The sequence below is a fragment of the Microtus oregoni genome, unplaced genomic scaffold (genome assembly GCF_018167655.1).
Source record: "Microtus oregoni isolate MIOR12 unplaced genomic scaffold, Mior012 000044F_ref0000062, whole genome shotgun sequence".
Lineage (NCBI taxonomy): Eukaryota > Metazoa > Chordata > Mammalia > Rodentia > Cricetidae > Microtus > Microtus oregoni.
The window spans coordinates 1,247,594-1,261,320 of record NW_024543218.1 but is presented as its reverse complement, the minus strand read 5'-3'; the positions used below and the strand labels follow the sequence as shown (position 1 = coordinate 1,261,320).

Below are 13,727 nucleotides of genomic sequence, written 5' to 3'. Positions count from 1 at the left end.
TTTATTGAATTATTAAAAGAGAGAGGTGGTTCAGGGAGTAAATAGAGTACTTATCTGCCTCTTTTTTACTATGTAGTAAGGAATATTCTGCCTTGTTGAATTAACAGTTTGTCAGACAATCATTTGTTTTTGTCTCAGTTCATTCATATAGTTAAGAGTTTTTGAGCCAACCATGGTACTGTATACCTGCACTGACTACTTGGTAGACTGAGTCAGGAAAGCTCACTTGAGCCTATGAATTTGAGATTAGCTTGGTTCAAATAGCAAAACCCTATCCAAAAACATATTTTTCTCCTAATGTATATAATATGGACCCTTCACCACTTCTATTATCTCCCAGCCTCCTTCAGGTCAGCCCGTGTATCACCCGAATCTGCTCTGAAATGCATGTATACTCAACAGGTAGTCCCTGCATGCGATTACCTTATAGATTCCTGTTTTTAGTTTATGAAGTTGTACTGTGCTTGACTATCTATATTTACTACCCTCAGTAATTTCTTAATTTTAGCCTTTTTTATAGGTATCATAAAATTTGCCTCTCCTTTTCGGGGGCGGGGGGGGGCACGGGGGTTCGAGACAGGGTGTGGCTTTGGAGCCTGTCCTGGAACTAGCTCTTGTAGACCAGGCTGGCCTCAAATGCACAGAGATCTGCCTGCCTTTGACTCCCGTGTGCTGAGATTAAAGGCGTGTAACACTACCACCTGGCTAAAATTTGCTATCTTAACTTCATTGTACAATTTAGTATTAAATACTCTAACTTTGCTGTACAGAGTATCCCCCAAAGTACATTTTGCAGAACTGAAACTTAGTGTCTTCCCATCCCTTCTCCTTTCTGTATCATTCTACTTGGAATTCTCTATGAAATTGACTATTCTAGATAACCCATAAAGAGGAAAGTGTATGTTAACGTGAGGTCAGGGCTTATCCACTGTAGCAAGTGGTTGAGTTTCCCTTCCTGGTAACAAGGATTGATCCTCCACTGTATTATGTGTGTCATAGTTTGCTCTTTTGGTTAGTTGAGGCCATTGTTATTCTGTTGCCCTGGGTGGCTTGACCCTTACTGTGTAACCCAGGCTTTCCTAGAATTCACGGTAATTCTTCTACCTTAATCTCCTAAGTGTTGGGACTACAAGATGACACACTACCCCAGGCTACACTTTTGTTCTTGTAGTAATGTATAATACAGACATAAAAAAATACACATTTTACAAACATGGAGCTGGTAAATTTTAGCAAAAGAACACCATACTTAGAAGAATTAAAAATAAGGTTTGGGGATGTAACTCAGTGGTAGAACACTTGGCTGGTGTTTTTAATCTGAAGTACCACACACAATTTAAAATGAATAGAATATTATCAGCTCTACAGAAAATTGCTCATTTTTCTCTTCAAGTCTGCATATGATAAGACTTTGTTTACTTACCATAGCATAGGTTACTTTCATCTGTTCTTGTACTTTATATATAAATAGACTCTTAGAATGCACAGCTTATATCTGCTTTTATTCCTTCTGTGCTGGTATGTTGATAGCTGTAGTTTATTTTCATTACAGAATAGTATTTTATTATGTAATTAGACTGTTATTTATTCAGCTGATGAACTAGGATGGCTTCCAGCTTTGAGATAATTTGGCCTTGACAGTTTTAAAAGCACCACTAGTTGAAAAAACCATAGGAGGCCTTTAATCCCAGCACTCGGGAGGCAGAGGCAGGTGGATCTCTGTGAGTTCAAGGCCAGGGAGGCAGAGGCAGGTGGATCTCTGTGAGTTCGAGGCCAACCTGGTCTACAAGAGCTAGTTCCAGGACAGGAACCAAAAGCTACGGAGAAACCCTGGTTCGAAAAAAAAGAAAAAAGAAAGAAAAGATCATTGGAAAAGGTTCATGCATCTGCTTATTATGTTAATGACTATAGACAAAACTATCAATAAAAATTACATTAAGATCCATCTCACTCCAGCCAGAAAAGGGTGTCATCAAAATAAATGACAAATGCTGATAAGGACATGAACAAAACAGGAATTCTTGTGTACCTCTGGCCACTATTGAAACCAATATAGAAGTTTATTTAAAAAAAAACAAACTAAAAATAGACTTAACATATGAACCAACACCCCTCCTGAAGATTATCCAAGGCTTCATTAGCATATTTATAGACAGTTGCCTGCCTTTGCTGCACTTTTCACAATAGCCAAGTTGTAGAGCCAGCCGAGCTGTCCACTGACAAAAGAAATGGGCACAGAAGAGTGAAGTCGTGTCATTTGCAAGCGAATAGATTCGGCTGCAGACAGGTAAATTAAGTCTGTCGTAGAAAATAATGTTGTTTTCTCTCTTGTGAGTCGTAGATTTACATACAGCTGTGTAAGATCACATGGCTGTAGATTACAAAGTAGAAATGAGCTGGGCAGTGGTGGTGCACACCTTTAATCCCCGCACTTGGGAGTCAGAGACAGGCAAATCTGTCACCAGACTCCAAAACTACAGAGAAACCCTGTCTCAGGGGTAGAGGGGAGAGTAGGGATAGAAGAGTCTATGAGGAACAGAAAGAACTTAGGGAAGGAGACAGGAAACAACAAAGAGTATAGCAGGGTATAGAGCAGGATATTTCCAGTATATTATATATTTGCATGAAAGCAATTTTTTTATAACCCAGGATGATACAGTTAATTAAAATTTAAAATCTGCACTTTAAAAAAAATAGTGAATACCCAACGAAGCTGATAATTAGAGAAAACAGAGACAGTGGATTAACCAAACAGCCTTACTAACCCAATTTGTAGGACTGCATTTTACAATGGTAGTATCAACAATAAAAAAGAATTACTTAAAAAAAAAGATGATATATTTACAGAATTCCTGGAAATTTACTAATGGTAAATTATTATAATAGTAAGGCCATCTCTGTAGACCTTTGAGAAAAAAAACCATTTATTAAAGGCATGGTCTACTTATTTATAGATAGATATCTATATATAGGTAACATACATTGCAAGGATGTAAAAAGGTTTTAGCTGTATGTATATATTTATATGCATGCAGAACATATGGAAGGACAAATACCAATTTTTTTTTTTCTTCTGGTTTTTCGAGACAGGGTGTCTCTGTAGCTTTGGAGCCTGTCCTGGAACTCAATCTGTAGACCAGGCTGGCCTTGAACTCACAGAGATCCACCTGCCTCTGCCTCCCAGTGCTGGGATTAAAGGCATGCCACAACCCCTGGCTACCAGTCATATTTTTTTTATATTTATTTATTATGTATACAATATTCTGTCTGTGTGTATGTCTGCAGGCCAGAAGAGGGCACCAGACCTCATTCCAGATGGTTGTGAGCCACCATGTGGTTGCCGGGAATTGAACTCAGGACCTTTAGAAGAGCAGGCAATGCTCTTAACCTCTGAGCCATCTCTCCAGCCCCTACCAATCATATTTTTAAAGTCCTTAATTAGTACAGTTATTGTAACGTGTCTTATTTTCTTATTCCCTGTGAATCCCACACCGTGTACCCCAATCCCACCCACCTCCCAGACCATCCATATCCACTTTCCTCTTTCAGTGTCACTTCTCCCACCCCCAAGAAAATAAAACAAAAAAATTAAATAAGCGTCTGACCTTCCCACCTGTCCATCATATCACTCGTCTTAGTGGCATTGAGACTGTGGTGTGTCTAACAGCTTGACTTGAAAATGTTTATTAGAATGAATGTTTGGTCTGGTTCAAGGCCTCTAGCTTCTGGTATACCAGCAGAATATACTGGGCCCTCACCAGATATCCTGCTGTTGCCCCAACTCATGGACATCTTACAGCTGTGGTTCCACAGAACCAGTCCTTCCATGCCCACTCCAGCAAGTCACAGATACGGTAGATGTTGGAGTGGGCCAGCTCAAATCACCTGCCCTGGGATCGCTCCCCTCAGGTGAGGGGTAGAGCCAGCTCTCCTGTGCCTAAGCCATCAGGCTCGTGTCCATGATGAGGGATGGGGCCAGATTTCCCAGGGCCAGCAAAAGGCGGGGCCAGCTCAGCATAGCCTTCAGATTTCAACACACATGCTTCACATGGTCCCTGGTGGTAAAAGGGACACATATCAACACAGAACCCAGCAGGACCACGGATCCAGACATGGCCCTCGGCAGCCCAGGCCTGGATGTCACCATTTCTCCCTGCCTTCACCTCTGTAGTTCCAGCTCTCTCCACAGCACACGAACCACTGTGCTTCCCTCCCATTTCTCCACCAGACATTTGCTCCTCGTCATAGTGCCTGTCTGGGGCCTCGAGGTGTCAGGCGGGCCTTGGGTGTCTTCTGCTCGCTTGGGCCAGAGGAAGGTAATTTTTGTTTTATTTTAGGTTTTTCGAGACAGGGTTTCACTGTGTAGCCCTGACTGTCCTGGAACTCACAGAGATAAACCTGCCTCCCTCTGCCTCCTGAGTGCTGGGATTAAAGGCATATGCCACCAATGCCTGACGAAAACCACACTTTCACATACAAAAAAACCTTAAATCCTTATAAATGCTGGGATTAGTAATTGGTCATCAGATATGGCTCACACATAGTTTTAAAACCTCAGATAAGAAAAGAAACACCTTAGACATTGTGTGTACGAGTCTAAGCAATGGGAAAAGTGATTCTAGAACCATCTAAACTGTAGCCACTTAAAACTGGACAGGGTATAGAATATAATCTCTGCATTATTTAATATCTAGTAAATCATACAGATAGGCAATAATAGTCTCAAAGCTGAGTAAAAGGAGTTTTGTACAGAGTAAATGTTCTGAAAGCCACATGCTTTAGCAAGTGTGTAAATGGCCTGTTTGTTGAAACAGTGGCTCGGTTCACTTGCTCCCTCTTCTCTTTCTTCCTCTGGTGTACTGAGAACGTGCATGAGGGCTTACTGTCTGTGCAGCAGCAGTTAATACTGTGTTTTATTACAAGTCAGGGAGTAGTGATTTCGGGCAGTACTATTGAGTGTTCTTTCTCTTTCATATCTTCTCTGACTGTCTGTGTTGAATAGTATTGAATGCTTTGTGTCAGCTCGCATGTAAAACTGTCCAAGCACTTTTATATAGAAAACTCTAAGTGTCTTGGGTTGTGATTCGGTGGGGTGGCATTTGTCTAATATGTTCAAGGTCCTGGGTTCTAGCCCCAGAACTACAAAAAATGAAATAAAAAAAGTGGAGAGTGGTAATTGAAAATTCATTCCTGATCCAGAAATAAATTCAGTCAAAGAAAATTAAAATGTAACTATCAGGTGTTGTCTCTACTATACTTGTTTTTTTTTGTTTGTTTGTTTTTTTCATTGTCTGGTTCATGTCTTTAAAAGGCATTGCTCATGGATTACTCAGTGATGCTGTTCTTTTTTCTAAAACATGGATTTGTTGTGACATTAGCTTTTTATTTAAATATCTGTTTCTTTGCAGATCTTATTCAGCAGTACCGCACTGCTGTGTGCAAGCTGAACACTGTGAACAAGGATTTGAGCAATCAGTTACAGTACCTTCACACTCCTGATATGAAGAAGAAGAAACAAGAACTTGATGAACAGGAAAAGAGTCTGAAACTAATAGAGCAAAAGCTCGGTATATGTTTACTTTCTGCTAACTTCATGTTTGACAGTAGATGACGAGTCCACCGTGGAAGGAAAGACTGCAAATGATTCAGAACCACCGCGCTCTCTGATAAATGCTTAAGACTATTCTCTCAGGAATAGTGTCTGAGTTAAGGTTTCTGTAGCTGTGGTAAACACATGAACAAAGGCAAATTGGGAAGGAAAGGGTTTATTTCAGCTCCCAGCTTACAACCAGTCATCCAGGGAAGCCGGGGAAAGAGAGGCCATGGAGAAACACTTCCGACCATCTTGCTTCCCATGGCTAGTTTAACTTACTTTCTTCTATAACATAGGACTGCTTATATATAACAGTGGCCTGGGTTCTTCCACACCAAGACAGTACCCTACAGACATGCCTGCAGGCCAATCTGATGAAGGAATTCCCCAGTTGTAGGCCCCTAATTCCAGATGGCTCTAGTTGATATTTGTTAGGAGATTCTTGGTATTGTTCGTTGCTTTTCATAAGTTACTGTATATGTTTGCTTTTCCTGTTCTCCTCCAGTTTGTTACCTTTTCTTACAGGTATGACTCCTGCATGGAAGTGTAATGACTCATTTTGTCACTCACCAAAAATTGAGTTGACAGAGTGTCCAATTCCTACAAAAAGAATGAGAAGAGAATCCACCAGACAGAATAGGTGAGCATATTGTGACCCAATTACCATTGGTTAGTTTATTAAAACCCTGTGTTGTTGTACTTTCAAATCATTGTTGGTTTATTTCTAAATTTCCTGAGGTAAGATTTGTATTTTAAAAACAAAAGCAGGTTTGGGGTGATAACTCAGTAATAAAGCTTGCCTGGTGTGTGAGCTCCTCCCAGTTTTGATTAGTGTCACTAGGGCACAACACATGATATTTCTGTATTATTAAGTCACAGAATCATTGTATTCTCTTAGGAGGTCTCATTTTCTTAGTGATGCTTTACTGTTTGGAAATGTTACGTGTTTTTCTGTTATTGAAAGTCACTAGAGAATGAAGTTGCTTTTATGTTTGGAGTGAGTTTCCGTATACTGCACTCTATTATGGAATCACCAATTTTTAAAATAGTAGTATGTGCAGCATGAATTCTAATTGGTCTTAATAAATAAAACAGGGAATCAGATATTAAGGGGGTGAAAACTGAAGGATCAGAGAAGCAATGTGGACAGCCACTAGGGAGACCTTTTACCTGTACGAGTGCGCAGACTGAAGGGGGATCCTGGCCTCAGACTGTCCTCTCAGACTGCACTGAGCTCTTGGCTCATCCTGCCTTACTTTCCTTTCTCCACCCAGCCGTATCCCTCCCTGTCTCCACCTCCCTAGTGCTGGGTTTAAAGGCATGGGACTATCGAATACTGGGATTAAAGGTGTGAGTGACCACTGCTTGGTCTCAAGTGACATAACTCTACACGCTGATCTTCAGACAAGCTTTATTTGTTAAAACGGAAACAAATATCAGTCACTGTATTTCCCCTTTATGTCTAAAATTTAAAAAGAAGACTATAGCTAATATAAGAAAAACTATATTCAAGAAATATAACTATATACAATATATACAGGCAATAAGTATATCAACAATGTCTAGTCCATATGCATTCAACAAATTCAGAGAAAATACTCAATTATCTCTCCCATCTTGGTGAGTCCAAAGCATTGTACCTAATTCACTCTATCCTAATTTGCATTACGATCCAAAACTATCTTTCAACCTTACACACTTTATACCTCGTTTGTGAGTTTCTTTTCTGAGTCTGTAAACAAGGAAGACTATAACTTTCTAGTCTTCTACTCCCTCAGAGACCCAAGAAGGAAATAATATTAACTGAGTAAGCAGCAAGTATGAGCCAACAACTTCCAAAAAATGTGAGAAATGACAAAAACAGCTGACTGCGTAGACAGTCACCCAAGGTTCCTCTGCAACATTGGGGGCATCCATCTTTGGCCTACCGGCCTAGAATATTTGACAGACTTTTCTGTGAAGCAGTATTTTTGAAGGACTATTCCGCCTTGGCAAGGCTTTGGAGTCACTCTCCTTTGTGCCCTGCTGTGCGGTTTGTAAGCATACCATCAGCAATCAAGGCAAGGGCACTTTCTTGCCCAGTGGCTTACTTTCGCCACAAAGAAATTAAACTCCATGTGGAGTTTATCCAGTGCCCATCATCCTCTCTAAAGTAGATCAGTGCTGCCAGAAGCAGACATGTCTCATTGCCATTTAAAAAAAAATGTTATTAAAATATCTTAGATGCCATATGCTGTAGCTCTCTGAAGTGATAACATTTCTATCTAAAATATTTCTGTTTGACTTTGAAAGCATAGCTAATATGACTGTAAGTTTATTTGTAATAGGTGACTATTAACCTGCACTTCCTTATTATCCTAAATAGTTGATAATAATAACTTTCAATGACTACTAGAAATTTGCATTGCATTGTTAAATGAACTGTATAGGTATAGTATCTTGAACAAGACTAGAAATGTATGTTCTAAAAATCTAATCTCAAATTTGTATACAATATACAAAATTCCAACCCAATGTAAAGTATTTAAAACTAGTAGTTGCTTTTGAAAGTAGATTCAGTAATCTGCCTTTTTATCTTCTATCTATATCTTTCCTTTTTTCTTTTTCAAGTAGATTTAGTAATCTGCCCTTTTATCCTATCATCTGTAGCCTCCTTTTTTTTATTCCAAATAAGAACCCTGAATCTTACCTCCTTTGTTTAGCTTTTTTTCCTGACCATTACCAGTAACAATGACAAATATCCATAACCCAATAAAAGACCAAAAGTCACCAACCTCACCTTTTGGGAATGTGGATGTCATGTTCTTAAATTACTTCCTGCTGTCTGGGGGCAACAACATCTTTAGCACATTCTGAAAAGAAAAATTGGGGTTAATTGTCCAATCCTGGGAAAGGTAGCTATATCATTTATTATTCAGTCTCTGTGTATGGGAAGGTGCAGGGTTTGTCTCACGTCCTGACTAGAGTAGTCTGAAGGCTGGATCATCTCAGCTAGCCAACTCGAGGTGGTTCTGAGCAGTTTGTAGTCCAAAGCCGATCTTTCTTTCTATATATATACACATACACACATTTTTTATTGATATTTATTGAGCTCTACATTTTCCTCTGCTCCCCTCCCTGCCTCTCCTCTTCCCCCTTTAATCCTCCCCCAAGGTCCCCACACTCCCAATTTACTCAAGAGATCTTGTCTTTTTATACTTTCTACTTCCCATGTAGATCTATGTAAGTCTCTCTTAGTGTCCTCATTGTTGTCTAAGTTCTCTGGGATTGTGGTTTGTAGGCTGGCTTTCTTTGCTTTCTGTTTAAAAACCACTTATGAGTGAGTACATGTGATAATTGTCTTTCTGTGTCTGGGTTACCTCACTCAAAATAATGTTTTCTAGCTCCTTCCATTTTCCTACAAAATTCAAGATGTTGTTATTTTTTCCTGGTGTGTAGTACTCCATTGTGTAAATGTACTACAGTTTTCTTATCCATTCTTTGGTTGAGGGGCATTTAGGTAGTTTCCAGGCTCTGGCTATGATAAACAAAGCTTCGATGAACATAGTTGAGCATATGTCCTTGTGGCATGATTAAGCATCCTTTGGATATATACATATACGTATACGTATACGTGTGTGTATGTGTATGTATATATATATATATATATATACATACACACATACACATACATACATACATACATACCCAGAGTGGTATTACTGGGTCTTGAGCAAGGTTGTTTCCTAATTTTCTGAGAAATTGCCACACTGACATCAAAGGAGTTGTACCAGCTTGCATTCCCACCAGCAATACAGAAGTGTTCCCTTTTCCCCACAACCTCTCCAGCATAAGTTGTCATCATTGTTTTTGATCTTGGCCATTCTTACAGATGTAAGGTGGAATCTCAGAGTTGTTTTGATTTGCATTTCTCTGATGACTAAGGATGTTGAATATTTCCTTAAGTGTCTTTCAGCCATCTTAGATTCCTCTGTTGAGAGTTCTCTATTTAGGTCTCTACTCTTTTTTTTTTTTTTTTTTTTTGATTATGTGATCATTTGGTGCTCAATTTCTTGAGTTCTTTGTATATTTTGGAGATCAGACCTCTGACTGATGTGAGGTTAGTGAAGATCTTTTCCCATTCTGTAGGCTGTTGTTTTGTCTTGTTGACCGTGTCCTTTGCTTTACAGAAGCTTTTCAGTTTCAGGAGGTTCCATTTATTGTTTCTTTCAGTGTCTGTGCTGCTGGGGTTATATTTAGGAAGCGGTTCCCTGTGCCAATGCATTCAAGTGTACTTCCCACTTTCTCTTCTATAAGGTTCAGTGTGGCTGGCTCTATGTTGAGGTCTCTGATCCATTTGAACTTGAGTTTTGTGCATGGTGATAGATATGGGTCTATTTTCATTATTCTATATGTTGATATCCATTTATGCCAGCACCACTTGTTAAATATGCTTTCTTTTTTCCATTTGATATTTTTTTGCTTTTTTTTATCAAAGACCAGGTCTTCCAAGATGTGTGGATTGATATCCGGGTCTTCTATCTGGTTCCATTGGTCCTCCTGTCTATTCTTATGCCAATACCAGGCTGTTTTCAGTACTGTAGCTCTGTAGTAGAGTTTGAAGTCAGGGATTGTGATGCCTTCAGAAGTTCCTTTGTTGTACAGGATTGTTTTGGCTATCCTGGGTTTTTCGCTTTTCCATATGAAGTTGAATACTGTTCTTTCGAGGTCTTTTAAGAATTTTGCTTGGATTTTGATAGGCATTGCATTGAACAAAGCTGATCTTTCAGTGGTGTTTTTCAGCTTAGTGGTGTTACAGTTCTGGGCAAATTGTCATTGTGGGATTCCATTCTTTTGGAAACTTCAGAGTCACTGTTAAGTGTGGGCATAGTTCACCACAGAAAACTGATAGAGACTCAAACCCGAAATCATGTACAGAAAGGTAGATAAAGCCTTTTTCTAGAATTAGTATTCTATATATGACCATTAATTTCATGTCTATGCTATATGACCATTAATTTCATGTCTATGCTATATGACCATTAATATCATGACAAATAGTTTGAGAAATCAACTTTGAGAAATTAGTTATACCTTAAGGAAGGCTGTTGCAGAGTCAACATAAAACCAAAGGATTATGAGATTAATGGAAATAAATGTTCTTAAATTTTCTTTCTTCTATCCCATATCAGGTGGCTCTTCTGACATGAGACAGAGATTTGGATTTCACTTTAATAAGCATGCTTGGGTGTAGAGAAGGAGAGAGCCACACTTCAACCCCAAAGCCAGCTTTAATTTTTAATTGGACTTGGACTACAAAAAGACCATTTACATTGTATGTCTGTAGAGAACAGCAGAAATAAGTATTTGGGAAGATTTTTGAAATTTTGTCTGGTTTGAAATGTGATATACCAATAGATCAACTTACTCTTTTTTTTTGGAATATTTTTTTCTGGATGATTTGTCCTTTTTCTTAACATGTCTCATTTGTCCATCTTTGAATTACTTAGCTGGATGTCTTCAATTCTCCTGAAAAGGCAGAAACAAAACCCTTCCCTAACCCTAGTTTTGGGGAAGATCCCGTTTGGCAAGTTACGTCTGATGGAATGAAAAGCATTTGTTAGTTTTCTAGGCTAGTTCAGATTAAATGGCCATGCTGCTTGGTGAACTGTCATCTCCTCTAATTAAGAGGTGTCTCTTGTTCAAATTGAATCTTTATAATTTTGATGGTATCCATAGTTTTTCTTCTTGCAAAACCCCTCCTCAATGAAACCCATGTCCTAGTTTCCATTCTGAGGTCAACATATCTTTAAGGTATACCGATTGATTTAATTTTGTAGTTTTTTTCTACTATCCAATGTCTCTCCACAGCTGTTGTACCTTTCTCATTAACATTTAGAAAATTCAAAGTTAATAAAGCATTATGCAGTCTATTTCTGTATGTCTTTGTTACCCCTTTCTGTTTATTTAACATATTCCTTAGAGTTTGATTTGATCCTTCTATAACTGTCTGCCCTGTAGGGTTTTGTGGTATACCTGTAACATGCTTTATATTATAATAAACAAAAAACTTTTATTTTCTTAGAGATATATGTTAGAACATTTTCTGTCTTTATTTGTACAGGTATACCCATGATGGCCATAACTTCTAGCAAATGTGTGATTACCAAAATCAGTCTTTTCCAAACTCAAAGCAATTGCCCACTGAAAACCTGAATATAGGTATCAATAGTGTGGTGTACATATTTTAGTTTTCCAAATTCTACTAAATGGAACACATCCATCTGCTATATTTCATTTCTTTGAGTACCCTTTGGGTTACTTCCTGCAGGTTGTGGTATTTGATTGTATAAAGAACAAATAGGACATTTGCTTATAATTTCCTTGGCTTGTTGTCATGTGATGGAGAAGTCTTTTTTAAAACCTTTGCTAGAGGACCTGGCAGACCCATATGGGATCAGAAGTGTGTTATGTATATGGGATGATTCCTAGTTCTGATTATTTCTTGTAATTAAATAAATGGTAAAGTCAATTCTTTATCATCTAGTATAGACGCAGAGGTATCAAAATGCAAAACAACTCTTTCTGCTTATTGTGATTTAGTAACTATGTTAAGAGGTTCCATAAAATCGATTAGTACCATGAGAATAGCATATAATATAGGAGAATTCCAAGCGCTGGTTGATTCTTCAGTATGCTGAGCATTTAGGTCCTCCCATACCTGCTTTTCTAAAGCCTGAAGTTTCTCTGTTATTAAATGCCTTTGTTCAACCCATAAAGGTTTTTCCATCAACCATTTTAAAGGTAGGGCTATTGTTGCCTTTGAAAGATCAACTGCATTTGTGACCTGGTTCCTGTATAGCCTGAAGGGTTGGTTCTTTATAATACATTCTAATATTTTCACCAGAAACCTATATTAATGTATGGTTTATTTCTGGGTTTGGGGGAATGTTAATCTGAGTATTTCATTGCTGTAACAAATCACGTCCCCAGAAATTCATTGCTATGTTAGCTACATATGGCTTTAATTTTTCTCTCTATTCTTCTGGCCCTATATATTCAACCCATCTCGTGCTCTCTTTTACCTGATTGGAGAGTTCCAATCCCTAAAAGCTGAACATTTACCTCCTGAAGAGGTCAATTTGGATGGCAGAATTCTGGTGCAATTATTGTTACATCTGCACCTGTTTCTACCAGACCGTCAATGACAATGTCATTTATTTGTATTTTTTAATTTTGGTCTTTGTTCATTTATAGAAGTTTACCAAAATATTCACTTTATGGTTTTTCCTGAATTTTTTGTTCTCTCTTCTGTCATCCAGAGAAGTATGGTTTCCTACAATAGACATTAGGTTCTTTAATTGCTCTGGGAAGACTTGTCCAGGATGACAGGAAACAACTGAACTTGATTTGGTATAGGGGCCTTCAAGAGGCCCTTCAAGGAGTTTCCCAACAGCAAAGGGTTACCTTGAATGGTCTTGTTGATCTACATTCATTAGTCCATTGCCTGCCTATGTCACACCTGCTTAATCCGGAAGGGAGAGGCATTCTGTTTGGATTATGCTTAGAAATAACATTGTTTCTGGGAACACCCTGTTTACAGTCCCTTTTAAGATGACCTTGTTTGCTACAGTTGAAACCCTTGATATTTCAATTTTTCCTTAACCCTCTGGAAATCACCTCTCCTATCTAAGCATCATCATGGTCATGAGATTCAATATATCTCACATCCACTCTTCCAAGGCCACTGATCTTGCCTTTAAAGGCCTAATTATCCTTTTGCATTGAGAATTAGCATTTTAAAAGTCAGAGATTTAATTATTATTCTATCTAGCTTCTGATTTTGCTATCATTCTGTTTACTGATGTCAGTCTTTGTAAGAAATCTGTGAAGATTTCTTTGGGGCCCTGTATGACTTTAGTTAATGATTCAATCTTCTTTCCTTCAGTTCTGTCGCAAGCATTCAGAACTTCTGCACGGCACAAAGCCATGATTGCCTCTCTATATTAGACTAATCTTCTCCAAGAAGTTGATTTCGGGAGACTTCCATACCTCTAGTTCTACTCCATTATTCAGTGTTCTTAACTTCTTTTTGAATCAGGTCCTCCATGGTAATTGTGGATCAGGCTCCAAGACTGCTGTAACCAAATCTCTC

General features: G+C 38.5%; 1 protein-coding gene across 1 annotated transcript in view; it reads left to right on the top strand.

The window, feature by feature from the left end:
- The window catches only part of LOC121434754 (structural maintenance of chromosomes flexible hinge domain-containing protein 1-like), a 142,956-nt gene that overhangs the window by 123,100 nt on the left and 6,129 nt on the right, over positions 1-13,727 (top strand). Inside the window, exons 46-47 of the mRNA XM_041633710.1 lie at positions 5,409-5,567; positions 6,119-6,233. Coding sequence (XP_041489644.1) covers positions 5,409-5,567; positions 6,119-6,233 — 274 coding nt within the window. The remainder of the gene's footprint in view (positions 1-5,408; positions 5,568-6,118; positions 6,234-13,727) is intronic.